Genomic DNA, 24,628 nt, shown 5'->3' on the forward strand with positions numbered 1-24,628 from the left:
ATAATTAGTGGCCAGCGATCCCTGTCACTCTGACTACGAGTCTCCACCAGATAGTTTAATCGCTCAACAATTAATTCCCCTCCGAGGATTCTCAGCTATGAAACCAACAACTTTTCTGCTAGAATAGACAAATCTCCTCTCCGGTCTCTATACAACAAAATGGCGTGCAAGGCTCCCGCCGTGACAATTGGAGCCTTTGAAGGCGGCATCTCGACATCTAGCTGCACTACTCCGAACGAAGAGACGCCCCTTATCCGCTCGAGGAGGCGACATTCTTTCCAGCATGCGAGACGGTCGTCTTGTGACTACGACGGAGATGCTGTCTTTCTACGGGTGAGTCAATTCCTTATGACTAGGTTTTTCTCAAGCACAGATTCTGACTAATCCTGTCGCAGGTCGAGGTCTTTCTTGTCGAATTAGAACGACGTCTACAATGGCTCGAAGAATACCGTAAATCCCACATGGAATCGATAGACGCTAGCATGCGAAGAGGATATGCGGCACTAGAAGCCGTTCGAGACTCGTGTTGTGCAGCATCAGGCGAATTAATGGGAGGCGGCAAGAAACGGGCCAAAATCCTCGTCGAAACACTCGAAGGACGATACAACGAAGCTTTAGCAACCAAGGAAACTCTTAGCGAAAAAGCGTATGCTGGCATGCGACTTATGGAGTCATTTCTGAGCGATATCGAGGCTAGGTCTCAATTAGTCCGAGAGGCGGCCGGTATCTCGAGTGCCTTTGATGAAGGTTGGAAAGCGGTTGACTCAGGGTTGAATCATGCGCGGGAAGCTGTGAACGAAGCAGTGGATGAAGGTATGGAGAGTGTGCGACGGGCCAAGGAAGCGCTGCGCGAGAGTATAGATCGTGCTATTCTCCTGGCACAGGAGCGCCGTCTCATTCATTACCATGACCTGCCGCATCCATGGAGAGTCAATCCACATATTCTACAGGGCTATCGATTCACGGCATCTCCGAAAGAGTGCGTTACTTCGGTGTTCTCCTTTTCGAACGAACTAGTCAATATCTGGTCTCATTTAATCGGCTTGTTTATCGTTTTATCGATCGCTTTCTATTTTTACCCTCTCAACCCGAACTTCCACCTCAGCACAAGAGCGGACATCATGATCGCCGCCGTGTTTTTCTTCGCAGCCTGTAAGTGCCTCGTCTGCAGCACAATATGGCATACCATGAACGGAATCGCAAATCAAAAAGTCATGGAACGATTCGCCTGCGTCGATTACACCGGTATTTCATTCCTAGTCGCAGCATCAATAATGACAACCGAATACACCGCATTCTACTGCGAACCGACCTCCCGCTGGATCTATATCCTTCTCACCTTCTCCCTCGGCATCGGCGGCGTTATTTTGCCATGGCACCCAACCTTCAACCGACCCGACATGTCCTGGGCCCGCGTCGCATTCTACAGCTTCATGGCTTTAACAGGGTTCGCACCCTTAATCCAACTAAGCTATTCTCGCGGCTTTTCATGGTGTCTATATTTCTACGCACCCGTCATGAAAAGTATTCTGGTCTACGGATTGGGAGCATGTATCTACGCCTCTCAAATCCCCGAACGCTGGTTTCCGGGTTTATTTGATTATTGCGGCGCAAGTCATAATATATGGCACATTGCTGTGTTGGGGGGGATACTGTTTCATTATTTTGCGATGCAGGAATTGTTTGCGGATGCGTTTTTGAGGGCGAAGGGGGAGTGTCCTAATTTGACTGCTTAGTTCAAGCGTGCATACAATCGGTTTCATATAGATTTTTGTTCATAGGTTATTTGGAGTACATATTTATTTGCTTTTTATTCCTCTTGGCCATGTTTAGTAGTAATTTAATTACACGACATTCCTCTTCGAAGCTTGGAAGGTTGGTACTCGGAGTTGGCACTGAAGAGACTTGCTCAAGTGACCATGAATAGGTAGATTTCACGGAGTGAAGAACACATATATAGATATCATGGAGCTATGTCGACGTGTCAGATATGTACAAACCAACCTTGGAGGATTATTTACATCAAACCAGGCAACAATATCTGTGGCAGTATCCGCACATAGGTGACCTACCCTGTACATAAATATATGCAATGCTAAGTACAAACACATTCTATCCCCTATATCCTCGCGCGGTATACAGCGAATACAGCGAATCATCCATCTTACTCGTCCCATTTCCATTAGTGTTGTCGTTACTATCAGCGGAGATGTTGCGTGCTTCTAGTTGATGATGTTTCACATCATCCACATGCATCAAATCATTACCCCCATTCCTATTCGTATTAGTCTGTGCCTGTAACCCCTCGCTCGAATTATTCCAGTATGCTTCTTCCCACAGCGACGGGTTAGTGTCATGCATATGTCCGTCCCAGGCATGCTATACATTTTCATAATCAGTTTGCAATATTCTGTTATTTTGTGACAAGGAGGAGAGGGGCGTACCCAGTCAAGGTTTTGTGGTGTATCGAGCATATTCTCTATAATTTCTAGACCTGGTAATGAGGATTGAAAGTCGAGGTATGGTTGTGGGAAGACGTCGAGGTTCGGTGCTGGCGCGGAGGGTTGGATGGTGCTGTTGTGTCTGTCGGGCAGTTGGTGGGAGGTATTGGATATAGGTGGTGTGAGGATGGTTGATATATTTGATGGAATGTAGTTTTCCATTTGTACATCTATACAATCAGAAATATGATACGAGAAGTAGAGAAAGAGGGACGTACCTTGACCATTAGCCCCAATCTCACGAGTAGACGCACTTTCTCCCATTGAAATATGATCCAGTGTCCTCCCCCGGGTACTGGACATAGACATATTCGACGTAATCTGTGTAGGACTTTGACTACCTCTCTTTCTGGCCTCATCATCAATCTCGGCTTTCTTCAACATAACATTCACCGCATAAAACGCCTTTCGCGCCTCGACCGAATGCTTCAGATTCTCCTTCCAGACTTCAAGAGATTTTTGCAGTGATTCAATCAGCTTATTCCTTTCGTTGAGATCTCTAGCAGGACTGCTGTCGTTTTGTTGCTGCGTATTAGAGACAGTGACAGTGTCATTATTCTTGAATAATTCAAGACAAACAACCATCGCTGCCAGGACAAAATCACTATTTTGAAGCGACCTGAAAAACCAAGCATCCTTCTCCAACCTCCCACCCACTTGCGACTCCTTGTAAAGATCGTATTGATGACGAAGAATCTCCTTTGCAGCCGTCACACATACGGAGCGTGAGTAACTCAGTTGCGGGTTATAGCGAGCTTCAACGAGATATTTCCTATGCAGCACAATGCGGGCCTTTTGGTATAATACATCTAGGGTATATCGTTTCATGATAATGCTCACATTATCGGCAAAGGATTGATTCATGGGCCGCATGCGAAGCGCCGACGCCATCAGATCATGCGCCTCCTCAAGCCCGCGGTCCAATTCGAGGATTTTCTCGTACGTAGACGGTTGACGTGAGTAGACATGATCGCAGATTTTGCCAAACATGGCCATGATCCGATTCTTTGATCGTAGATATGTAGCGGGCGTTTGAACGGTTTCTGGTAATGAAGGAGGTAACTCGATTGAATTCTCGTCAAAGTCTCCATCGTGGATGTTTCGCGGTAAGTCGGTATCGCTTTGCCAACTCTGTGCTTGTTTGGGGATACCAACTTGGAAGGATGTTAGTGTGTCTAGTTGTGAGAGAATTGCCCACGTGCGTCGACGCATTTCTCCTTCTAATGCGGATAGAGTATCGTAATGCTTTGCGTCGCGATGATAGCCCATTCTCATAGCGAGTTTGATTGCAATTCCTAGGACGATTGAAACGCTCATTGATGAGTTACCCCTTTTTGTGTATTCGATTGTTGCGTTTATTAGCAAAGCTTCGACCTTGTATCTGCCGACAGTGGTATAATTTGAGTTGATTAGACAATGGCAGCAACGCCTGTGGAATCGGTTGATTTCGTCTACTGCATCGCCTAATGGAGAAGGTAGTGTTTCCATGCTGCGACGGAATATGCCTACGGCCATGGTCATGCAGCCATACAAGAAGGCGAGCCATGGCAGCGACACTCGCGAGGGGTCGTTCCAGAATTGATTGTACTACAGCCGTTAGCCTTATACCATATGCTCTAGGATGAGACTGACCTCTCTATGGAAGGTTGGGAAGTGAATAATAGCTGGACCAGTCAGTACCTGCAATCCATCCCAAGATAGACATACTAACCCAGCATCGGATCATCAGAGTTGAAGAATTTCGCAATTAGTCTATCCACAACCTCCCTTTCCGGCAAATCTGCAATTAAGTCCTGCTTCGTCGGGACACGATCACCATAAAACAGCAATGTAGGACGACTCGCATCCTGCTCAACCTCGACTATCTCGTCGTCTGAGTCACCATCCAGAAAACCATCGTCGTCAAACCCTTGATCATTATCCCCATCCACCTGCACATATTTCTTGACTTCCTTGAGCTATCGATATATAATGATCAGCACGGTCCGACAATTCAAAAGAGGGACATACATCATCAAGAATAGCCTGCCAATGCGAAGAATCCACATACGTAGTCCCACCGTTCAACAACTTCCCCGGATCAGTCCGTACCGAAGGCCTCTGATCCGGTAAACCTTTCACTCCACCATTCATATGATTACTGTCATTATTATTGGTATTGCTAACCGGTGTAGCACTCGCCGAGTTACTGCCTCGGGCAGTACTAGTACGGCCACTACTAGTCCCCTCATCTTCCTGCCTCTTTCGCTGCGCAAAAGACAAGATCAGATTCTCCAAATGCTGGATTCGGTCCTGGATATGTGACGGATTTGTTCCTGCATCATGGTTCACGCGTCCGCGCGGGCCATGACCTACATATGTGCAGGAAGCTGCATCCCCGCGCCGTGTGCAACGGTCGCAGGGATGAGTGCGGTCACATTTTAGTCTATAACCGATTAGCATACGTCGATATATTCATGCAGGAAATGAGGATACTGGAATGTATGTATGAAGCTTACTTGCGATATCGGCAAGCCGTACAAGAGAATTGGACTCTGCTGCGTTTCGCCTTTGGTTGCGTTTTGGCAGCGCCGTTCATGTTGGTGTCGTCAGCCATGACTCCGGACTTCAAGGGCCAAACAGACCTGACACAAGACTTTTGCGAGCAAAGACAGAACACTTTGATGGGACTACTTAGCGCGATATAAACTCGATATGCGAGACCCCTTATCCGGATGGTATATCAAAAAAAGTTGCAACGAAAGGGAGTAAAATACGAGCATAGCATCACGTGGGGGCGGAACTTTAGAAACGTTGGGAGGGGCTAGGGTTAGGGCTTTCCCTAAAACCCTTAGCCGGACCAGTCATTTCAGACAACACAGTTTTACGAAGAGAAGTGTGGGCTTACAGGTCATATTTATAAAGAGACGAAAATCGATGGAAATATGTGCCTTACAGAGTATAGTTTAGACTTCACAATAGCAAGGACAACACTGCGAATTGTAAAGCTCGGACGGATTCCCATAGAACGGCACTTGCAGAACGATAACAGTAGGAATGAGTTACGGTATTATTTGGCCCCTATCTGTGTATTTGAACATAGCCCTCATTGAATACTATCGTCATTCCTAAAGAGCCATACCGGTATGTTGACTATGACCAAGATCTCTTGGGTATCCATCGGGACGCTTGAGCATCTAGGAACCCTTTCTTCACACCCTTTTCGCCGTTGACAGGTTCAGGCTCCTGCTTGGGGATATTGGTGTGATTTCCGGTCTCTCGAAGCCTTTGTTCCAATTTATCGATTGCCCACTGCAATTGTGCTTCTTTGGCATAGCTGATAGAGGATGATTTGTCTTTCGCCTCGATAGATGGATCTGCTCCTGCTGATAACAAAATATCGAGAACTCGTTCCCGATATGCCTGGTCATCAATCTCTAGTGGAAGGGGCGGCTGAGTTTTTGCCTCTAGTGCTGCCGCAGTCAAAAATACAAGCAACGGCGTCTTGCCATCCATGTCCTGCGCATTCACGTCGATCCTAGAATCAATCAGCAGCTTTGTGATGGCCTCGGCATCCGGTCTCACCACTGCAACGTGGAGTGCAGTCCGCCCAGCGCCGTCTCGACAGTTTGGATCAGCTCCCCCTCGTTGGAGGAGAACCTCAACAGTCCGTTCTGCATCCTTTGCTTTCGCTGCGATATGTAGTGCGCTCTGCGAGACGTTGGCGTCATAGCGATTCTGCCACATATTCCGAGAGACTTTCAGGCTTACCAATGCCCGAGCAGCAGACACTGTGCCAATGCTGGTCTTCTTGTTGGGGTCAGCACCACCTTTGAGCATTGCCTCAACGAGCTCCTCTAGCCCTGGAATAGCGACTGCTTTGTGAAGAGGAGTGATGCCAGAGCCGTTTGTAGCATTTGCATCGGCGCCGGATGCTAGCAAGGCCTGCACAGTTGCAACGGAGCGACCGTCGACAGCATAGTGAAGCGGTGTGTTTCCGCCTTGTCTCGTTTGAGCTGTGGCTTTTGCACCTCCCTCGAGCAGCTTTTGAACCATCTGAGGTCCAGCATCGGACCGTTTGGAAGCTGCAAAATGTAGAGCTGTACGACCCGGATGTGAGTATCCCATTGTTTCGGCATCCACATACGCATTATTCTCCAGGAGCCAGGCTACCATCTCCGCCGCCCCTGAGTCCGCAGCGAGATGTATAGCGCTCCAGCCGGACATGTCCGGAGTACGTACATCAACGGGGAGGGATCCAATAGATCTCCACGTTGTTGCGCGGTTGGCTAGCCAGGGTAGATTAAGTCGTGCTGCGACGAAGAGCAAACTGGTACTACTGGAGAACCCTGAATCTGATACCGGTGATAGGTCAGCTCGTGAATTTAAATAAATAAACGCAACTCACATTTTCCACTTGCCCATCGCTTCAAGAGGTCATATGAGCGCACCCAGCTCAATAGCGCTGCTGAATCAGCGCTGAAGAATTCCTTCATTCCTGGGACGTCGGTTTCTTCTTGGATCCGACTTTCTCGGAGGTGGTGACCCAGAAATTCCACAGTGTACTGCAAGAAAGGGAACCCTTCAAGGTACTTCTCTTTCACTGTTATAAGCTGTGTCTCATCTATCATACCGTTGTTATTGACAGGAGGTTTAGGGACTTCGCGCTTATAGACATCGCTAATCTGGAGATACCTCAAGCATGTTGCCGCCATTTGCCGATGTGCGTCTGACCTTGACATTCCATATCCTTCGTATTCTTTCGCCCCCTCGTCACTGAAGACATCTGACAAGAAATCCTTCACGGACTGGTGACTCAAGTGAACAGTGCCATCGTGGACCAGGAATAATGCACCCCAACTGTTTTCGATGCGGCGTTGTAACGCGTCAATCTCTTCGTCGGTGCTCACTCCACAGGTATATGTCTTCTCTTGCAGAGTCAACGCCGCATTCAATTCTTGCAACGTCAGAGGTCGGCATGCAAAGTACATCCACGTCAATAATGTGCGCAATGTACTGACAGAATCTCGCTGCTGTCGTTCCAGCATTGTTTTGTAATACGTCGCTACATCTGAAGGGATGTTGTGTAGTCTTTCCTTGACTTTGATCTCGGTCCAGGCACCGTCCCAAGTACTCAAATCCTCCAAGACCAGTGAAAGCCACTTGAACATTCCTTTACAGCTTTCTTTTAGTAAATCTATAGTAGATTTGAGAACATCATCAGAGAACTCGCGATAGTCTTGGATGTCTTTGATCTTTTTTTCTGTGACTTTGTCAATGTCATGCCTGTTGTCCTTGGGCATGTCGATGATGTGCTGGGGAAGCAATTTGTCTCGAACAATCTTACTGCCTCGATCAGAGATGATGCAGCGCAGTCTGAACTTTGCCCCTCTCGAAGCGGCTTCTTTGTTGACACTTGTGGAAATGTCACTGATCAGACGAACAACAGCAGGTAGATGAGGTCCACACTGATCTAAGCCGTCGATGATGAAGTAGAGAACCTCTAGTTCTGAATCTGAGACTATATCTTGCAGTATCTTTTGCAAGACATCCACAGAATGGAATTCATCCGGATCGGCCCCGGGACTATCAAGATCCTCAGCGCTCTGTAAATGTTTCAATGCATACTTTGCCAAATCCCGATTCTGCTGCACCGTCTTGTACAGAAGCGTCCTCAGAATCCAAATCGGCTTCCGTCGCATTTCATTCTTGTCGTCGCAGAAACATATAGCCGCGATAGTCTTCCCTGGTACACCCAGCTCCAGGGGCAGCGCTTCCTCGACCGGAGATGACGTAGACGGAGTCCTAACGCGCATACGTTTTTCAAGCTCTTTGGCGAGGAACTTGAGTAAGACACTTTTACCGCTTCCGGCAGTGCCTTGAATGTATAGCGGCGGGTGTGTCGCGGTACCCGACGACACCCAGCCACGAAAGGCCTCATGCTCAAAGACCCATCCACACGTTCCGGGCTCTGGGCGGCCAATATCGCATCTATCTTTGCCGTCTCCTGCAATAAGGACGTCGAGTAGCTTATCTTCAACAGTCTTCTTCTCTCCTGAAGACCGTTAGCCTCATGTTGGAAAAGGTGGAAGACGTCTGTCCCGTTTGGCATACCCATGTATACGGAGGCTCCTGCAGCGATATTGACTCCGAGGATAGAATCACTGTAGAATGAAGCCTCTAGATTGCCATAATTCTGACCCATCTGGAGTCCTTTGTTCTCGGACTGGGAGAAGTCCGCGGATGGCGCCGGTGCCGGCTTCTACTCGAGTCAGCATGTTTATTTGCCTATTTGAGTCCATTCTTACTGACATCTACCTTTGAGCCTAGGCGTCTCATTATGGTAATGGGTTCAATACCGTTGATATTCCAAATGTGTATGGTGAGAGAATGGTGAACTGATACTGCCGCAGAGCTGATCAATCTTCATATTAATCAATATCTGCTAGAGCTGCGGGGGATATCTCACCATCTGGACTGGTTCGTAAATCCAGCTCCGAAACCGACGATATGCGTGAGACCTCTCTATGGTACTACATACCTCCGCTGTTCAGCTTGTAACAGCAACGCCTTACATGAGAATCGTTCCCATGTCGTCCAATCAAGTATGCTGTCCCCCTCCCCAGTCCTCTTAAGTGATGGTGTGTCTGGAAGCGTATTTTGATTCGATTCCTAGTGTGACTCAGCGCCCTCCAGAGCACGTAGGCCCCGGATGGCTTCTTCACCAGCCAGATGCTCAATTGGACGGGCTTCTTACAGCCCGCCACAGAAACAGATTCTGTCTTCCCTAATCCAATGATCCAGTAGATGCATTTGAAAGACTCTGATTAAGATATTCATTTTCGGAAAGCTGCATTAGTGTGGATATACCTACATGCATGTATACTCACTGAGTCGGTTTTCGCGGAGTTCTCGCTCGGAAAACATTGGCAAATTTAGCTTAGGGTATTACATGCTTGTGTTGCGGGACTGTTCACAATATTTCCTCGGATTCATTGATGTCCTGTAGTGGCTAGTCCCATATCTTATACATGTTTCTAAGGAAAATACATGCTAGACGACCTCAGGAAGGGTTGCATAAATCAGAAGCCGCAGAATCATGAAAGCGCTGTACAGGACTTGATGCTTTAAATCCCGCTTTCTGTTCTCCATCTACTTATTAATACTGAACTGTGTAAATTCACCCCCCATTCATTTGGCTAAACTTCAGACTCGACATTGAAAGATTGCTCCCTCTCAACTTCTCCAACATGTCTATCAACATCATCAAGGACCCTTCAGACGCCAGACTAGAGTATGATTATCCCATCCTTTCTTTAAAAATGCAGGCTAAATTCTAAGCCAAAAAACAGTATCATCCTCGTCTCCGGTCTGAAAATAGACCAAAAGGACTGGACATCTGCCGAAAACTCCATCTTTTGGCCTGAGAAACTTCTCGCCACGCAAATCCCCAAAGCACGCATTTTGGTCTTTGAATATGACGAGGATCTGACACTGGATGTATTCTGGAATAAGCGGGACTTGATCTCTAGTAATTCGGATGATTTGGTGAATTCGTTGATGGATGAGAGACGGGGTGAGAAGGTCAGTCATATCTTTCAGTGTACCTTTTTTTGGGGCATGCATGCTGATTTTGGATAAAACACAGGCTGAGAGACCGTTGGTTTTTATCGCACACTGTCTCGGGGGATTGGTCGTTGAGAATGTACGTTTCTGCACCGGACATTAAGAACATGACCTGACAGGTTCAATTAGGCCCTCATGAGAGCGAACAAGAACGAAAAGAAGAGACAGCTCGTTACCTGCGCAATAGGTCTCTTACTGCTCGGAACACCACACTACCAGTCTGCAACACTATCCCAGGCAAAGAAATACTTCCAACTAGCCCAGAAAGATGTCCCAAGCGATTCGGACCTGCAAGCCCTATCAAAACATGTCCTGGCAATTCCTCAATCCTTTGCGGAATTCATACAATCCAATCCCATCAACGTGGAGAGCTTTTACGAAGGGGCCCCTGTGATTATCGCTGATGATCAAGAGATCGAACTTGTAGAAGAATCCCTCGCAAAATTACCGGGCGATTTCCCAGATCCAACTATGCTCAAAGGAAACCACCATTCCATGAGCAGGTTTGAGAGCGAAAGGGACAAGGATTACAAGAATGTGTCTAGAGTTCTTGCGGATTGGGTGGAAGATCTTCCTCAGCCTGAGGAGAAAGGGACGACGAATAATATCTCGAATGCCTCGTTTTCGGGGTCGACTAATTATGGGTATCAGCTCGGGCAGAATACGGGTACCCAGAGTGGATTTACTTTTGGTGCGAGGTAGATGTCTTTGTTGTCACGCTTGACATCAATCAATCTATAAGAATAGTCAACGTGGTTAATCAACCTTTTTGATTAGGGCATAGTCGTGACATACTTTATATAGATAATTCGTAGCAAAAACTACATATTCGATTTAATCTAGTCACCGCTTGTCTGGTTTCGAGAAACGCCGTATAGCAGATTTCAATGTCACTAGTCAACATAAAATACCCTTACAATAGGTGCAACAATACCAGTTCAGTCTACCCATGTTCGTAGGGCACATATTTCAGCCAGCCATTCGGGCCAAAAGTCAATAAGCAGATACATATCACTCTATTCCAGCGAGTTGCATACTCCAAAAACCCCAGCATATGTATGTACATCGATATCAGGAGCCACTCGCATCCCCGCACGCATTGCTTAAATCTACGTGCAAGTTTCTCATTGGATTTTCTGAATAGGTGTAATAGAGTTGTGGTGATCGGAATACAGGGGTTGTCACACACGGGCTGACTATTACGACTCTTCAGCCACGCCACCATTTCGCCGATGGCCGCAAGTCGGAAAACAATTATGAGTCTGAGCTTGTGATCAGAAGAATAGCCACCCCTGTGCAATTTGTAGGATGAACTCGTTTACAAATGGGGACTATGGTACTCTAACCTATACAAAGCCCTAAATTCTAGAGAATCACCACATCCAAAATCGAATCACTGCTGCCATCCAGATCCCAAACTTTTTTTGTATTCATCTACCACAAACCGATACATTCGTCATACAAGGAAATCATGACTACCTCGGACCTATCCCAACTATGGCAATCCGCAATCCAGGACTACGAAACCACAACCGGGAAAAAACTCCTCCTTTCAGCTCAACCATTCACCAACATGCAAGACGTCATGCTCGGCACTGAAGAACTCTCCCTCAAATTCAAAAGTTTTCGCGATGACAAGAGTAAAGTGTCAAAGATGAGGACGGCATTTAAGAATAATATGTGGTTGATTCAGGGGATTGTGAATACGGTGCAGAGTGTTGGGAATGCTGCTTCTGTAAGTAAATGTAACCTAGGAATCAACGACCGAGAGAGAGAGATTGACTAACAAGGCCAGGCGTTTCCACCAGCTATGCCGGCGAATTTGATATTTTCTGCTTTTGGACAGGTTATGCAGGTACCTACCTGAGGCTGCTGAAATAAAAAAAAAGTCTTTGGTTGACGCTGGATATAGTCCTTCGCCGATGTCTCTGCTGATTACGACAAAATCATGGGCTTTTTCGAATTCACACATCGATTTTTGGATAGAATGTCCATCATTGACCAGAAATTGCCGGATATGCCACAATTTCAGCGTTGTGTGTCACGCGTGTTTTCAAGCATACTCAAGATTTGCGCAACTGCACAGAAATATACTGCCGAGAAACGAATGAGTAAGTTCTATATATTTCCTGCATTGGTCCTATGCTATGGCTGACAGTGATAGAAAAATGGTTCGACAACTTACTAAACGGGACCGACGGTGCCCTAACCAGCGCAACCACAGAGCTAGAAGAAGCCATCAACGAACTAAGCCAAGCCGTTGGTCTGACTACTTTGCGAACAATCCAGATCATAGACGAAACGACGCAAGCGATGAATGGGAACATCGACTTTCTCGTCTCAAATGCACATCTCATCGACGAGCGAACACGAACCATCGAATCAAACACGGATACAATCATTGACCAGAACCGGGGACTGGCATCGAAACAGGCAGAGATGACGGACATGCAACGAGAAACGTTGCAGGAAATGGCGCAGCAGTCACGACTACTTGGTAATATCGTTGGGTATTTTGGGTCTATCCAAATGGGCGAGAAGTTTGGTCGGAAAAGTTTTCAGGATAGTGTGTTGAAACTAGGTGTTGTTCGGCTGCGGTTGACGAGGTGGAGTCAGGCTGTTGGATTGAACAAGGAATTGGATAATGTAGAGTCTCTGTCGAGTGTGAAGATTTCAGAGGAAGATCTCCCCATGGTCAAAGAGCTTCTGGGCAGGATTATGGAGAGCTTCGACGATGCGGAGAGGACATCCAGTCGGATCAAGAAGCGGAATCCTTCCTTGTCGTCTGGTAGCGTGCTGGATCCGGCAAAGGAATTAGATGATGCTGCGGTAGCACTCCATGAGAGAATGGATACAATCGTCAAAACCCGACAGGGACAAGAACCCGAGGAGGAGACAGATCTAATCCTTTACGAAGAAAAAAATTTCACACGCTTAATCGAGGATATCAGTGACTCGGTCGACGACCTCGTCAATCTTTTTCCTGCAGTGCAGGAAACGCAGCAGAAGCTTTGTGAGGAGGAAGTGGACGAGATTAATAACAAGGCTGAAAATGCGCTGTCGTTGCTGAAAGAAGCGGCCGAGGGCCAGGACAATATGCTCAGTAAGACGGTTACAAAGGTTATTGAATCAAGCACGACTTATAATAATAGTGTTGTATTTCAGGGGACTAATTCAGGGTTTCAGATTGGGAATAATAGGGGGAAGATTAGCAATGTGCGGTTTCACTGAATATATGTCCAGTGTGGATATCAGAAGACTGAATCAAGATTCTCGTATTCGTTATAGACATAACATTATAAAAGTTTAACTTGTTAAAGAGCATAATCGAACAATAGAGCCCAAAAATAAAGACAGGGCTATGGATTCCGTCGATCAAAATGATCACCCGAAACAACGGAAATCTCAACATACTTGGTAATCCCCTGATCCTCATGCGTCGGCGAATCCCGTCTCCCACTAACCGTCGTATTGACATTATTACTGCTCGGATCCAGAATCCGCTCAACACTCCCCGTATCATCAACAGTGCCGTTCTTGGTAAACCGACTGCCGCGCGTGCGACGGGCTGTTTCGTCGTGTCCTGTACGTCGTTGACCGGTTTGCGGGCCTGTGAGTTCGTAGGAGCGCGAGTAGCCGCGACTAGAGAGTTTGCGGACGGAGGAGATGATCAAGGGGCGAATGCAGGGAACGGAGGAGGTGATTATGATGATTATGTTTTCGACGAAGCCCCAGCGGATTAGTTCGACGGCGCCGGTGGCACCGAGGTTGGTGACGCCGGGGACTTGGTCGAGCTTGGTGGTTTTGACGATGGAGGCAATCATAGCCCTGTACATTATCAGTACTCGATGCATTGGTAGGAATAGGAAGAAGACGTACACGATACCCAGACTGAGTAGGATGATCAAACCAATCTTGACGGGAGTTTTCAGGTTGAGGTTCCAGAAAATGAGCGTCGGGAAGACAGCCAGAAACAAGTCACAGGCCGAGTTGGCAGCTGATATAGTCAGCACTAATCACGAAGAGAGGACGAGGCGACGAACTATTAGAGTAATAGGCAAACTTGATGACAGCATTGGCATCGCCGCAGGTAGTTACAATGGTCGGATCCCAGAGAATGTTCACATTACGACAGATGCTCAAGGGCAAGACAGCCGAGACGACGTTGCCCGCGAACTGGATCAACATCACCGCCCATAGCGCATAGCGATATTTCTTGTTATTTCCGAGAATGGCGAGCAGGTAGAGAATAAACGAGCATCGGGCGGTCGTAGTGCTGATGGTTATAACCGGGACCAAGACGGCGATGTACTTTAGCACGAGCGACACCTCGTGATGCTCATTAAGGACAAGATAGAGGTATTGCAGATTCTGACCAAAGCCGTGATGCACGCAAAGAGTCAAAAATATAGTGCCGACAATAGCCAGAATCTAGTGGGTTAGCTTTACTGCCAAAAAGAAAAAGAAACGCGGGAAAAAAAAAGAAACGAGAGGACGGAACATAACATACCATGGCAATAATCATCAAGACATCGTCGACTCGAAACTGGCCTATCTTGATTTTGGCAAACACTCGCAGACACACAATAATGATCGCAATGGCCATCCCCGCCCAGATGCCCCTGAGCAAGGCCGGACCTTGATTTGAGGTTGGCTCAAGGCCCGAAGGTAAGGGTCCAGCGTCGGCCATATTGACAATGACAATATGACGATCGTGCACCTGGGGGATCTTCAGTCTCAAGCAAAGAGGCGATCAGAGAGGAGAACGGGCCAGATTATATCTCCATGCTGGTAGACAAGCAATGTGATGGAACACAAAAAATTCGGACTTGCCAATTATTAATAGGATTTAATAGTAATGGCACAGCAACAGTCTCAGAGTTAGGCTTTTAGAGGAGGCGCCCAGCCATAGCGTCGAGAAGTTCCTCTTTGCCTCTGGGCTTTCCATGGTTCTGGCGAGCGATAGACTGCCCGGAAGACTCGAGCCTCAGGCTTATTCTCGACTAGAATCGCGGCACCATGCTGGAAGTGGCTCAAGTTGCCGTTTGCAGTAAGTGTGGCCCATATAGAGTGGAGTTGGGTGAATTCAATTAGATATGCACTAGTCTCGATGGGGGTGTTACAGTTACGTTACAATTATGAATTGCCTTTGCCTGCAGCCGCCACTCTATTATGATCTTGTAGATAAACGTGATTCTGTACGGAGTACAGGCCGCGATACTATCCTATTACTTATATATCTATATATATGTATACATACATGCATATATATATGTATACATACATGTATATACACATTATACATACATGTATATACATGTGTATACACAGATATCTGTACGTATTATGTATTTGCATCTCTATAGACCCAATAATCAATAGTCCGGACGACAATGCTAGACGCATAACCTTATCGCTGCATCCGTGCTAGTCTCTCATCTGATTGGCGGCTTGTTGCTTGCCGGAGTGGGGCAATGCTAAAGTTATTGTATGCATAATCATAGCATGAAACCATTCAGACGAGCCGTTCAGCCTACACGTGGTTAGCATGTATGTAAAGAATTTGATGAACGAGACGACATGGTCTATACATACTGACTATGTAGTGTAGAGTCGGTAGAAGAGTCTTTCCGGACCCTGGATTAAATAGACTCACGGTCAGACGTATGATACGAAGAGCTATTTCCCTGCCGAATTTCTAATTGGTCAATTGCCGACTGTGGCTTGATTCTTCAGGAGAAAGAGTCTCGAGCGAGTCTCGAGCGAGTCTCTACACAGTACACCGGCAAATCAGCCAGCCGGCATTATCCGGTAGACGTCAAACTGACCGCCTGCAGTTTCCAGTTTAGTGTCCTCCGCCCCAAAAGAGTTTGGCATTGCTTATCCTCTCCTCTCCTCTCCTCTCCTCTCCTCTATCTAGTCACGGCTGTCGACTCGGCCGACCAGATAGACCTATGTATTATATTATTGTCGTTGATATATGGTAACTAGCAAAGCCTCAACGGCGCTGAACACGAATACAGCGACACTACACAAACTAGTGATTCCTAGCGTCAGGCCATGCACGACTGAATCACTGAGGACCTAGTCCATGCAGGAGATATACCCAGTGTATCAGGATATGCATAACACTCCTTTGTTTCGAGGCGCATTTTCGGCATTGAACATTGAAGTTTGAACATTGAATCTATCGCAACTATCAAAATACTCCATGTATCCCAATGACTATGGGTATGGGTATAAGCCTATGTGAGTATCATGCTACGGTGTGGATCGACTCGGTTGTATTTCCCAAACAAGCACAAAAACGAAACTAGAGGGAATCGAGCAACTCTGGGAAACATCTCCGCGACTCCACTCCCACGTGTATTTAATCTGCAATGTCCTCGATAAACATCAGTCGGATACAACCACATCTCTCATCTCATCCTTCATCTCTCTCTCTCTCTCCCTCTCTCTATCCAGACACCATGAAGTACTCATGGGTCTTGGCTACTCTGGCAGTCCTCGCCTCTGCGAGTGACGACGCAACCTGTCCGACAGGTCAGTGCCGCTGCATGCCTACCGACAGCTGCTGGCCCTCTGCTTCTTCCTGGGCTGCGCTCAACTCGACTATTGGGGGTCGGCTAATTGCGACCGTGCCTATTGGATCGCCCTGCCATGATCCCAACTACGATGCAGATGCCTGTGCCGCTTTGCAGAGTGCTTGGAATCTGCCCCAGACTCAGTATGTGTCCTCCCGTCTTGTGCAAGAGTAGATCTGACTGGTGTAGCATCTCATCCTCGTCATCCATCATGCAAACTTTCTTTGCCAATCAGAGTTGTGACCCCTTCACCCCAGAGTCTACTCCCTGTCTCATGGGCAACTATGTCGACTACGCGGTCAATGTGTCTTCTGCCAACGATGTGATTGCCGCCGTCAACTTTGCCAAGAAGAACAACATCCGCTTCGTCATTCGCAATACTGGCCATGAGTAAGTCGTCCTTTTCTGTAACGACCGTATACGTGTACATGCTAAATGATCAGTTACTTTGCTCGCTCTACCGGTGCTGGCGCGCTCTCCGTCTGGATGCACAACTTCAACGCCATCCAGTACAAAAACTGGTCTGATCCGCACTACTCTGGTCCTGCTTTCAAGTTCGGCGCCGGTGTCATGGGCTTCCAAGTCCTTGAAGCTGCTCACGCCAAGAATTTGGTCGTTGTCGGCGGCGAGTGTCCCACCGTCGGTCTCGCTGGAGGCTATATCCAGGGTGGTGGTCACTCCGCCCTTAGTACCTCCTTTGGTCTCGGGGCTGACAACACCTTGGAATTCGAAGTCGTCACTGCCGCTGGGAAGTTGGTGACTGCCAACCGTCAACAGAACTCCGATCTGTATTGGGCTCTTAGTGGCGGTGGTGCCGGTAACTACGGCGTTGTTATTTCTGCCACCGTCAAGGCTCACCCTGACGCTATTATTTCCGGTGCTGGTCTCCAGTTTGCCTCCAGCTCTACCACCCCCGACATCTTCTACGAAGCTGTCACCCAGTTCCATTCTTTGCTGCCTGCGATGATCGATTCTGGAGCTACAGTCATCTATGAAATTGCCGCTTCTTTCTTCGCCCTCAACCCTGTCACTGCATACAACAAGACCAGCGACGACGTCAAGACTCTATTAACTCCTTTCCTCAACGTTCTGGACAACCTGAACATCCCTTACGCCGTCTCCTACACCCAATACAATTCCTACTACGACCATTACAACAAATACATGGGTCCCCTGCCCTACGGCAACCTCGGCGTCGGCGAATTCCAATACGGCGGCCGTCTCATCCCCCGCGACACACTCAACACTAACCCCACCGCCATCGCCGCCGCAATCCGCAACATCACCGAACACGGCGTCCTCGCTGTCGGCGTCGGGTTGGACGTCTCCAATCCCGGCGACGTCTCAAACGCCATCTTCCCGCCCCTCCGCAACGCAGCAGTTACCATGCAAATCGGTACACCATGGAACGAAACCGCGCCTTGGTCCCAGATGGTCGCAAACCAGTACCAAATGACTAATGAATTCGTCCCGCAACTTGAAGCTGTCACTCCCGGAAGTGGAACTTACCAAAACGAGGCTGATTTCAGACAACCTGATTGGCAAAACACCTTCTTCGGGGCTAATTATGATCCCTTGCTGAAGATTAAGCAGACATGGGACCCGGACCATTTCTTCTACGCACTCAAGGCGGTGGGAAGTGATTATTGGACTGTTGATGATAATGGGCGTATGTGTGTTGCTTAATCGTTTAGTAGTTCCTCATGCATAGCCTTTGTTTCTCGGTGACGAGTGATGACTGGAAGATCTTTATTCGTGTTATTTACATTGCATATAGACTTGATAATAGACAATCAAAAGTATGATTTAATCTCACTCCTATTTACCTATGTACTGGTAAGGAGTAAGTTATGCCTTGATCTCGGCTTTCATACAGTCGACCCCTTCGTGATTAATCACATTAACCCAACTCACCCCGCTTTCAGTCTCTTCTTTTAGAATAATCTCATACTCCTCATCAACATAAACCGGACTCGTAGCTCTATACACTATCCTCTCAGGGACAATCTCCTCTCTATCCCGTTGCTGTGCCTTGCCGTACTGCACATCCCGCCACAAATCTAGTATATTGATTAAATTCAAGGGACCGTGAACGACAATATTGCGATGACCCTCGATTTGTTGCGCCCATGGGACGGAGTAGTGGATTTTGTGTGCGTTGAAGGTTAGCGCTGAGAAACGGAAGAGGGAGATTGGTGTTTGGCAAAGGACACGCTTGTGGAGAAGATTTGGGTTTGATTCTTGAGTTGTAAGTTTTGGTTGATTTGTAAGTGGTTGTGATGTGTTATCAATCCTGTTCCTCTCTTGAGGAGAATCTGAAAGCGTCTTTCGAAATACCCAGTTCCTAACCCTCATTAGCCCTCTCCCAAAATATACAACTAAGAAAGAAGGAGGGGGGGAAATACCTCCGATCAACAACCCCGACACCCCCCTCATTCTCAAACCTCTTCTCAACACCAACGACAATCATCTCCTCCCCTGTTCTGCGTACCGTCTTCGGTTCCGCACTAACCACCCTCGTGGTTTCAGTGACTTCTTGTCCAATTCTTAACAAATTCGCTCTACCCTCACCATTGGGATTATGAGTGCGAGGCCATGATATCTCTCCTCCAGCCCACATGCGTCGCGTAAATGGCGCCGCCGGATTATAAGATGTATCAGTCCCGTCAGCGCCTAGCTCGGATTCAAGGGACGAGGGTGTGAAGTAGACTAAATGATACCCTGGTGGAATGGGTACGTTATTAGTAGGTGGTTTGGTGGGATAGTCAGGGTAGAGGTGTGGTCGGTTTAGAGTGAGAGTGAGCAGATGCATTTGATTACTGTCGAGATATTGGGTGCGTAGTTTGGGGCCGAGGGATTGGTGGTGCGAAAGGAATGAGGTCGATATTGTGCTTGCATCTGATACATGTGATTTTGAGGTTAGGTAGCGATGTTTTGGGACTGTTTTTATGATGGGAAGGCGTTTGCGGAGGGCTGTGAGCATTTTGCATATATTCGGCTAAAGAAGAATGTATTTCTGTGTTAGGGGAAAAAGATCTTTGTTAAGACAATGGTGATAGCCTATCGCTTTATAGCTTGATGGTGAAGTGCGGAGAAGCTTAAAGTTGGAGACGTCGGCATAAAGCCGACTTGGCTAACCTTAACCCTAATTATCAATGATCAATGTACCAGTGGCATGTATCGTATAATTTAATGATATCGACCAGCTAAAGTTAATGATACCACTCTACCCTAGGTACTATCTACAACATAACCTGCTGCGCAGACAGCCTTGCCCAATCCTCTTCCGTAAAAGGGACATACTTATCCCCCCTCAACCAATACAGCCTATCCTTAACCGACACTTTACCAGGATCAACCCCTTCCTGACGCAACACATGCTTCGGCTGCTTATTATTCCCTGTCCTCTCCAATTCAGCCGTCACCCGCAAAAACAGCGGTAATGCGTACCGCGGCAGATTCGCAAGGACATGCACAGCAAGCGACTCCAAAATATCGGCTGGAACGTCAATAGCGCCATTCTTTAGAATAATGGCGGCGCAACCGGCGCGTCCGTCGTGGTGAGGAAGCGAAACACCGTAGACGTTTGCTTCGCGGATATCAGGCTGGCTTCCAAGGATCTCGGCGACTTCGTTGGTGGACACGTTTTCGCTTTTCCAGCGGAACGTGTCGCCGATACGATCGGTGAAGTACCATCGACCTTCTGTGTCCCATCGGAGCGTATCGCCGGTGCGGAACCAGGCGTCGCCTTTGGTGAAGACATCCCGTAAAATTTTCTTCTCTGATGCTTCGGAGTTGTTGAAGTATCCTTGGTATTTGTGGGAAATGTCGTTCGGGTCCAGGGCGTAGATTAGTTCGCCTGATTCTCCCCTGGGAACACGTTTGCAGAATCCGGTGATGGGGTCACGCCGAGGGATCTCCAGTTCATGGTCTACTTCAACGAGGGCCATGGATCCTCCGAGAAGAAGTTCTCCGATCCATCCATTACGACCGATTGCGCCAGCTGAGAACTCATTGGCTGAACGATTCCAGTGTCCTGAAAATCCTTCGGTTGAAGAGTAAAATTCTGCAATGGTCTCAATGTTGAAGCGCTGCTTGACTTGATTCCAAACATCAGGTCGCATGCCGTTTCCATACGCTAAACGAACGCGATGCTTCTTTTCAAGATCCTCACCGGTGACTGGATCAATGCCCCTCGGCATGGCAAGAAGATATCGCATGGTCTCGCCCACGTACTGTATGATTGTGGCATCGCCGTCCCGAACGTCCTTCCAAAATTTCTTTGCAGAAAATCTATGTCCAATCACGATTGTAGAACCTTTGAGCATGACGGCGCAGAAACCAAGCACAGCGCCGGTGGCATGATAAAGCGGCATACACTGTACATGTCAGATAGATGCAACAAAAACTTAACGAGAATACAAACCGTATACACCCGATCATCAGTCTTCAAGGACAGAAACCCCTCCATAAAAATAGCTCCAGACCAACATTTGGACAGGCTAACAACAGCCGGTTTTGGATACCCGGTCGTACCGCTGGTGTATATCAACACAGCCATGTCCCGCAAAGCGACACCACTACGGAGATTATCATCTTCTCTGATGGCAGGTGTCTGCATAATCTGAGCTTCGACCTCCGGAGTGATAAAAACCACATCAACAGGACCCTTTCCGTCTCGAAAGTCCGGCGACGCAAATTCCGCCAGCTGCTCTGCCGTGAACTTATCCCTAATTTCCCGATCAGCCACCACCAATCGGGCAGTAGACACCTTGACGCAGTGCGTCAGCGGTTTGCCACTAAGATTATAATTGATAAACGCCGGAATAGCTCCTATACTCGACAGGCCAAGCCAAATAAAAATATAAGTGGCCGAGTTCATAAAATCAAGAGCAACAATCTCCCGGGGTTTGATGTCGTAGGTCTGTTTGAAATATTGTCCGTATCGGAGCACAGTGTCGTAGGCTTCCTTGTAGGTCCATGTCTGGCCGTTATACACGATAAAAGGCCGACTAGCAGATTTGGGAGCCAAGGCATGCTTCTCGAGCACGTAGAACAGATTCAATCGGTCTGCTCGTTCTGCTAGTTTGATCTTGATATTGATCGTTGCTAGAGATTTGATAAGGAACCAGTCGTAGAACATCGACCATCGTGCATTTAGATAAGCAAAGACTGTGGCAAGCGCCGGGACTGTATATTTATAAGGAACAGCTGCGAATGTCAGTTCAACAAGCGATATATCGAATTGCGGATCATGGCAACTTACGTGGGAGAGCGGGAAGTCGCGGCATGGCGATAAAGACAGGAACAGCCAAGTAATACTCGAAGTCAATAATAGATAGTTGAAGTCATCCGCTTGTTACGCAGTACACAGCAGGATGTCGTGACACCCAGAAGAGGAGAGACATGCTGGCAGTAAAGTATCAGAGGAGCACAGGTTGGAATGTACATGAACTGCGGAGACTCAGACTTGCCTCGGCCGACCGAACAGCAGATGCGTTACCGCTAAGTGTATATATATTACCAAAGTTACCAAAATTACATACATTACATCAGTTCTCCTCTTTCGTCTACAGTTCACTCCCGAGATATCTACAAATCTTGACTATCGAGCCAGAGGAACATCATCAACATATTCCCCCTTCATAAACTCACGCAGCTTCTCCAATCCCTTTTCCAGTACCTCCGTTTCCGACACATACCCAATGCGAACGTATCCCTTGAAATCGCCATCGCGACCAAAACACCGACTCCCAGGCACAACCAACACACCCGTCTTTTCGTGGAGGAGTGTACAAAACGCGACGTCGTCTACAGGTCGTCCCATCTTGGAGAACCTGACAAACGCCGTTGTGCCCGCGAGCGGTTTCTTCCAATCACATGCCCATCTATGCGATTCAATGAATTTCTCGAGTATCGCAAGATTCGTCTTGGCTAGTTGGATATTCCGATGCAATAAACTGTGGATCGTATGCGGTGCCAGCGCGAATGATGCAACGGCATCATCAATCTGGCTGACCGATATAGTCGTGTAATCCCTAAATACCATGCATCGATCGATAATCTCTTTATTCCGTGATGCGATCCATCCAACCCGGATACCGGCCAGACTGTATGCCTTGGACATTGATCCTGTCACGACGGCGTTTTTGTAGCCGAGTGAGAGTAACGACGGTGGGAATTCGGCGTCAACGGGGGATATGCCGTGGAAAATCGGTCTATAGACTTCATCGGCGTGGATGATGATTGATTGGGATCGTGCGATATTCACAATTTCCTCCAGTTTGGATTTTGGTATTATTGCGCCGGTTGGATTCTGGGGGTTACTTCTAACGGTCAGTAATATAACAAACCAACTTGGCTGAAGACTCACTTCAATACAATCAACTTTGTGTTAGGCCGAATCAACCCCTTCAATTCCTCCGTGTCCAATACCCATCCATTCTCATCATCTTCTTTGGCCTTCCACAAACTAACCTCCGCCCCAATCGCCTCTACCACGGAATATAATTGCTGATACGTCGGATAATGCACGATGACATGATCCCCCGGCCCCACGAGCGCATGATGTAGCAAGAAATTTCCTTGGATTGCGCCGGAAGTAATCAGAACATTATCCGCCGGTAATGGTGTAGATGTCTTGATTGAATACAGTCTCGAGAGATGGCCGCGTAATTGTTCAGAGCCACGGATTGCGCCGTATGCCAGTTTCGTGGACCGGGAGAAGGAGAAGATGGAGTTTTGATTGTTAGGGTCTGGTTGTTGAGTAGAGAGGTTTTGCAGATCGTCGAGAGATATGGAGGCACAGCATGTTTCGGCTATATTGTAGGTTGCTGTGGTTTCGTGGTCGTCCATCCACTATTCACACCATTAACAATGCATATTGGTAAGCGGGGAAGATGGCATACTTGCTCGACGGCGAATGGCTCGATTTTAACCATTGCTACCTAATAATAGATGAAGTGATAGATAGATGTAGGCCGATTGTATATCTATTCCGTTTGAATCGAATAATATCTTGAACACTTGGCATGTTCTGATGTTCTGATGTTCTCCAACCCCCAGACCCCGATATCGACAGTCCAGAATATTCTTCCCCGCTGTGGAGATATCATCCAGCTGGATCACGTGTACCCCCCGAACTCATTGTATTGAAATCTAGATTATCGTCTAGGTGGTGGTTGCGCGCAAATTTGTCATTATCACTATCAAATTGTGGTGTCGTTATGTTGTGTGGTTGATATATTTTCACGGATTTCTCAATCAACGAGATAACGGCGAGGCACTAAGGCTAGGTAGGCAATGGTATGCATAATCATCGATGTAATATATATATTGAGAAAAAAGTTCATACATGTCAACTGCAATCTCTGCTGTGACGTGGAATTGTCAATGGAGAGCGTATACTATAGTGCATCCTCACAGAATCCATTTCTATAAACGTTGCAGAGCTGAGAGGTTGAAAGAGATCGGGGCATTGCGGCCTGAGATTAGCTATGCCTTGACATGTTAAAGTAGATCAATGGACCATACCCGTGAGAAGGATGTTATTTCATCAAATTGTACCAGAATAACAAAAATATTCTGAAGCTGCTTGAGTATCTGCTGAATGTAAATGATCAAGGGGGAGTCGGTGGAAGTGGGGCGAGCCTACGGCAAGCTCACAATATAATTGGCTCGCTGTCACCCCAGCCATTAGGTCATAGGACTGCGAGATAACCAACCACTAACTAACTAACTAACTTAACTACAACAGGCTACAGACAGCTCACCGGGTAACCATCAGTTTCTACTTCACGACACTTCTGCTTGTCGTGCTGTTACAATCTCTGAACTATTGATACACAACGCATCGTATTTTTCATGGCTCGACTTTTCTTCGTGTCCATTTTATGAGCCTTGAAACGATCGTCCAGCTGCCAGATAAGCACCCCATCT

General features: G+C 47.4%; 10 protein-coding genes across 11 annotated transcripts, besides 3 other annotated features; 4 read left to right on the plus strand and 6 right to left on the minus strand.

Moving 5' to 3' along the window:
* The first annotated feature begins 128 nt into the window (after positions 1-128).
* On the plus strand, positions 129-1,966 carry TSTA_013800 (IZH family channel protein (Izh3), putative). The gene is made up of 2 exons (XM_002483469.1): positions 129-333; positions 396-1,966. The coding sequence occupies exons 1-2, from the start codon at positions 160-162 to the stop codon at positions 1,734-1,736; spliced, it is 1,515 nt and encodes a 504-aa protein (XP_002483514.1). The 5' UTR covers positions 129-159; the 3' UTR covers positions 1,737-1,966.
* An 11-nt stretch (positions 1,967-1,977) lies between these two features.
* TSTA_013810 (C6 transcription factor, putative) lies at positions 1,978-5,199 on the minus strand. Its single transcript, XM_002483470.1, has 7 exons — positions 5,000-5,199; positions 4,433-4,926; positions 4,213-4,362; positions 4,134-4,165; positions 2,720-4,088; positions 2,445-2,671; positions 1,978-2,379 (listed from the first exon to the last, which is right to left on the minus strand). Exons 1-7 carry the CDS (start codon positions 5,095-5,097, stop codon positions 2,113-2,115), a joined length of 2,637 nt encoding a protein of 878 aa, XP_002483515.1. The 5' UTR covers positions 5,098-5,199; the 3' UTR covers positions 1,978-2,112.
* Positions 5,200-5,378: 179 nt separating this feature from the next.
* On the minus strand, positions 5,379-8,861 carry TSTA_013820 (skeletrophin, putative). 2 transcript variants are annotated; one of them, XM_002483472.1, is made up of 4 exons: positions 8,793-8,861; positions 8,595-8,739; positions 6,889-8,535; positions 5,379-6,835 (listed from the first exon to the last, which is right to left on the minus strand). In XM_002483472.1, the coding sequence occupies exons 1-4, from the start codon at positions 8,817-8,819 to the stop codon at positions 5,634-5,636; spliced, it is 3,021 nt and encodes a 1,006-aa protein (XP_002483517.1). In that variant the 5' UTR covers positions 8,820-8,861; the 3' UTR covers positions 5,379-5,633. The 2 variants fall into 2 exon arrangements, with proteins under 2 accessions (XP_002483517.1, XP_002483516.1); XM_002483471.1 differs by having other exon boundaries at positions 8,595-8,742.
* A 678-nt stretch (positions 8,862-9,539) lies between these two features.
* On the plus strand, positions 9,540-11,058 carry TSTA_013830 (uncharacterized protein). Its single transcript, XM_002483473.1, has 4 exons — positions 9,540-9,774; positions 9,833-10,064; positions 10,129-10,185; positions 10,236-11,058. The coding sequence occupies exons 1-4, from the start codon at positions 9,731-9,733 to the stop codon at positions 10,806-10,808; spliced, it is 906 nt and encodes a 301-aa protein (XP_002483518.1). The 5' UTR covers positions 9,540-9,730; the 3' UTR covers positions 10,809-11,058.
* A 519-nt stretch (positions 11,059-11,577) lies between these two features.
* Positions 11,578-13,355, plus strand: TSTA_013840 (uncharacterized protein; the record flags this gene model as incomplete). The annotated part of the gene is made up of 4 exons (XM_002483474.1): positions 11,578-11,841; positions 11,902-11,961; positions 12,019-12,217; positions 12,271-13,355. 4 exons carry the CDS (start codon positions 11,578-11,580, stop codon positions 13,335-13,337), a joined length of 1,590 nt encoding a protein of 529 aa, XP_002483519.1. The 3' UTR covers positions 13,338-13,355.
* A 110-nt stretch (positions 13,356-13,465) lies between these two features.
* Positions 13,466-14,796, minus strand: TSTA_013850 (uncharacterized protein; the record flags this gene model as incomplete). The annotated part of the gene is made up of 4 exons (XM_002483475.1): positions 13,466-13,934; positions 13,986-14,103; positions 14,150-14,537; positions 14,617-14,796. The coding sequence occupies 4 exons, from the start codon at positions 14,794-14,796 to the stop codon at positions 13,466-13,468; spliced, it is 1,155 nt and encodes a 384-aa protein (XP_002483520.1).
* Positions 14,797-15,339: 543 nt separating this feature from the next.
* Positions 15,340-15,441: a microsatellite.
* Positions 15,442-15,989: 548 nt separating this feature from the next.
* Positions 15,990-16,020: a microsatellite.
* A 520-nt stretch (positions 16,021-16,540) lies between these two features.
* Positions 16,541-16,565: a microsatellite.
* Positions 16,566-16,576: 11 nt separating this feature from the next.
* On the plus strand, positions 16,577-18,376 carry TSTA_013860 (isoamyl alcohol oxidase, putative; the record flags this gene model as incomplete). The annotated part of the gene is made up of 3 exons (XM_002483476.1): positions 16,577-16,833; positions 16,880-17,080; positions 17,134-18,376. 3 exons carry the CDS (start codon positions 16,577-16,579, stop codon positions 18,374-18,376), a joined length of 1,701 nt encoding a protein of 566 aa, XP_002483521.1.
* Positions 18,377-18,538: 162 nt separating this feature from the next.
* TSTA_013870 (uncharacterized protein) lies at positions 18,539-19,713 on the minus strand (the record flags this gene model as incomplete). Its single annotated transcript, XM_002483477.1, has 2 exons — positions 19,096-19,713; positions 18,539-19,034 (listed from the first exon to the last, which is right to left on the minus strand). The coding sequence occupies exons 1-2, from the start codon at positions 19,671-19,673 to the stop codon at positions 18,539-18,541; spliced, it is 1,074 nt and encodes a 357-aa protein (XP_002483522.1). The 5' UTR covers positions 19,674-19,713.
* A 219-nt stretch (positions 19,714-19,932) lies between these two features.
* TSTA_013880 (long-chain fatty acid transporter, putative) lies at positions 19,933-21,981 on the minus strand (the record flags this gene model as incomplete). The annotated part of the gene is made up of 3 exons (XM_002483478.1): positions 19,933-21,069; positions 21,117-21,901; positions 21,957-21,981. 3 exons carry the CDS (start codon positions 21,979-21,981, stop codon positions 19,933-19,935), a joined length of 1,947 nt encoding a protein of 648 aa, XP_002483523.1.
* A 147-nt stretch (positions 21,982-22,128) lies between these two features.
* On the minus strand, positions 22,129-23,681 carry TSTA_013890 (aminotransferase, putative). The gene is made up of 3 exons (XM_002483479.1): positions 23,599-23,681; positions 23,064-23,548; positions 22,129-23,016 (listed from the first exon to the last, which is right to left on the minus strand). Exons 1-3 carry the CDS (start codon positions 23,629-23,631, stop codon positions 22,296-22,298), a joined length of 1,239 nt encoding a protein of 412 aa, XP_002483524.1. The 5' UTR covers positions 23,632-23,681; the 3' UTR covers positions 22,129-22,295.
* Between the last annotated feature and the right edge of the window lie 947 nt (positions 23,682-24,628).

The sequence above is a fragment of the Talaromyces stipitatus genome, genomic scaffold (assembly GCF_000003125.1).
Source record: "Talaromyces stipitatus ATCC 10500 scf_1105507295549 genomic scaffold, whole genome shotgun sequence".
Taxonomy (NCBI): Eukaryota; Fungi; Ascomycota; class Eurotiomycetes; order Eurotiales; family Trichocomaceae; genus Talaromyces; species Talaromyces stipitatus.

What these genes read in the sequence shown, in the direction of transcription:
- TSTA_013800 (XM_002483469.1), top strand. Translation starts at nt 160, where the DNA reads ATGGCGTGCAAGGCTCCCGCCGTGACAATTGGAGCCTTTGAAGGCGGC. An exon ending in GAGATGCTGTCTTTCTACGG is followed by an intron (nt 334 to 395) that starts GTGAGTCAATTC and finishes ATCCTGTCGCAG; the next exon opens with GTCGAGGTCTTTCTTGTCGA.
- TSTA_013810 (XM_002483470.1), bottom strand. Translation starts at nt 5,097, where the DNA reads ATGGCTGACGACACCAACATGAACGGCGCTGCCAAAACGCAACCAAAG. An exon ending in AAGTCAAGAAATATGTGCAG is followed by an intron (nt 4,363 to 4,432) that starts GTGGATGGGGAT and finishes ACGACGAGATAG; the next exon opens with TCGAGGTTGAGCAGGATGCG. An exon ending in CACCACAAAACCTTGACTGG is followed by an intron (nt 2,380 to 2,444) that starts GTACGCCCCTCT and finishes GAAAATGTATAG; the next exon opens with CATGCCTGGGACGGACATAT.
- TSTA_013820 (XM_002483471.1), bottom strand. Translation starts at nt 8,819, where the DNA reads ATGAGACGCCTAGGCTCAAAGGTAGAT. An exon ending in GCCTAGGCTCAAAGGTAGAT is followed by an intron (nt 8,743 to 8,792) that starts GTCAGTAAGAAT and finishes TGACTCGAGTAG; the next exon opens with AAGCCGGCACCGGCGCCATC. An exon ending in GCGATGGGCAAGTGGAAAAT is followed by an intron (nt 6,836 to 6,888) that starts GTGAGTTGCGTT and finishes CACCGGTATCAG; the next exon opens with ATTCAGGGTTCTCCAGTAGT.
- TSTA_013830 (XM_002483473.1), top strand. Translation starts at nt 9,731, where the DNA reads ATGTCTATCAACATCATCAAGGACCCTTCAGACGCCAGACTAGA. An exon ending in ATGAGAGACGGGGTGAGAAG is followed by an intron (nt 10,065 to 10,128) that starts GTCAGTCATATC and finishes GATAAAACACAG; the next exon opens with GCTGAGAGACCGTTGGTTTT. An exon ending in GGGGATTGGTCGTTGAGAAT is followed by an intron (nt 10,186 to 10,235) that starts GTACGTTTCTGC and finishes AGGTTCAATTAG; the next exon opens with GCCCTCATGAGAGCGAACAA.
- TSTA_013890 (XM_002483479.1), bottom strand. Translation starts at nt 23,631, where the DNA reads ATGGTTAAAATCGAGCCATTCGCCGTCGAGCAA. An exon ending in AGCCATTCGCCGTCGAGCAA is followed by an intron (nt 23,549 to 23,598) that starts GTATGCCATCTT and finishes TGGTGTGAATAG; the next exon opens with TGGATGGACGACCACGAAAC. An exon ending in ACAAAGTTGATTGTATTGAA is followed by an intron (nt 23,017 to 23,063) that starts GTGAGTCTTCAG and finishes GACCGTTAGAAG; the next exon opens with TAACCCCCAGAATCCAACCG.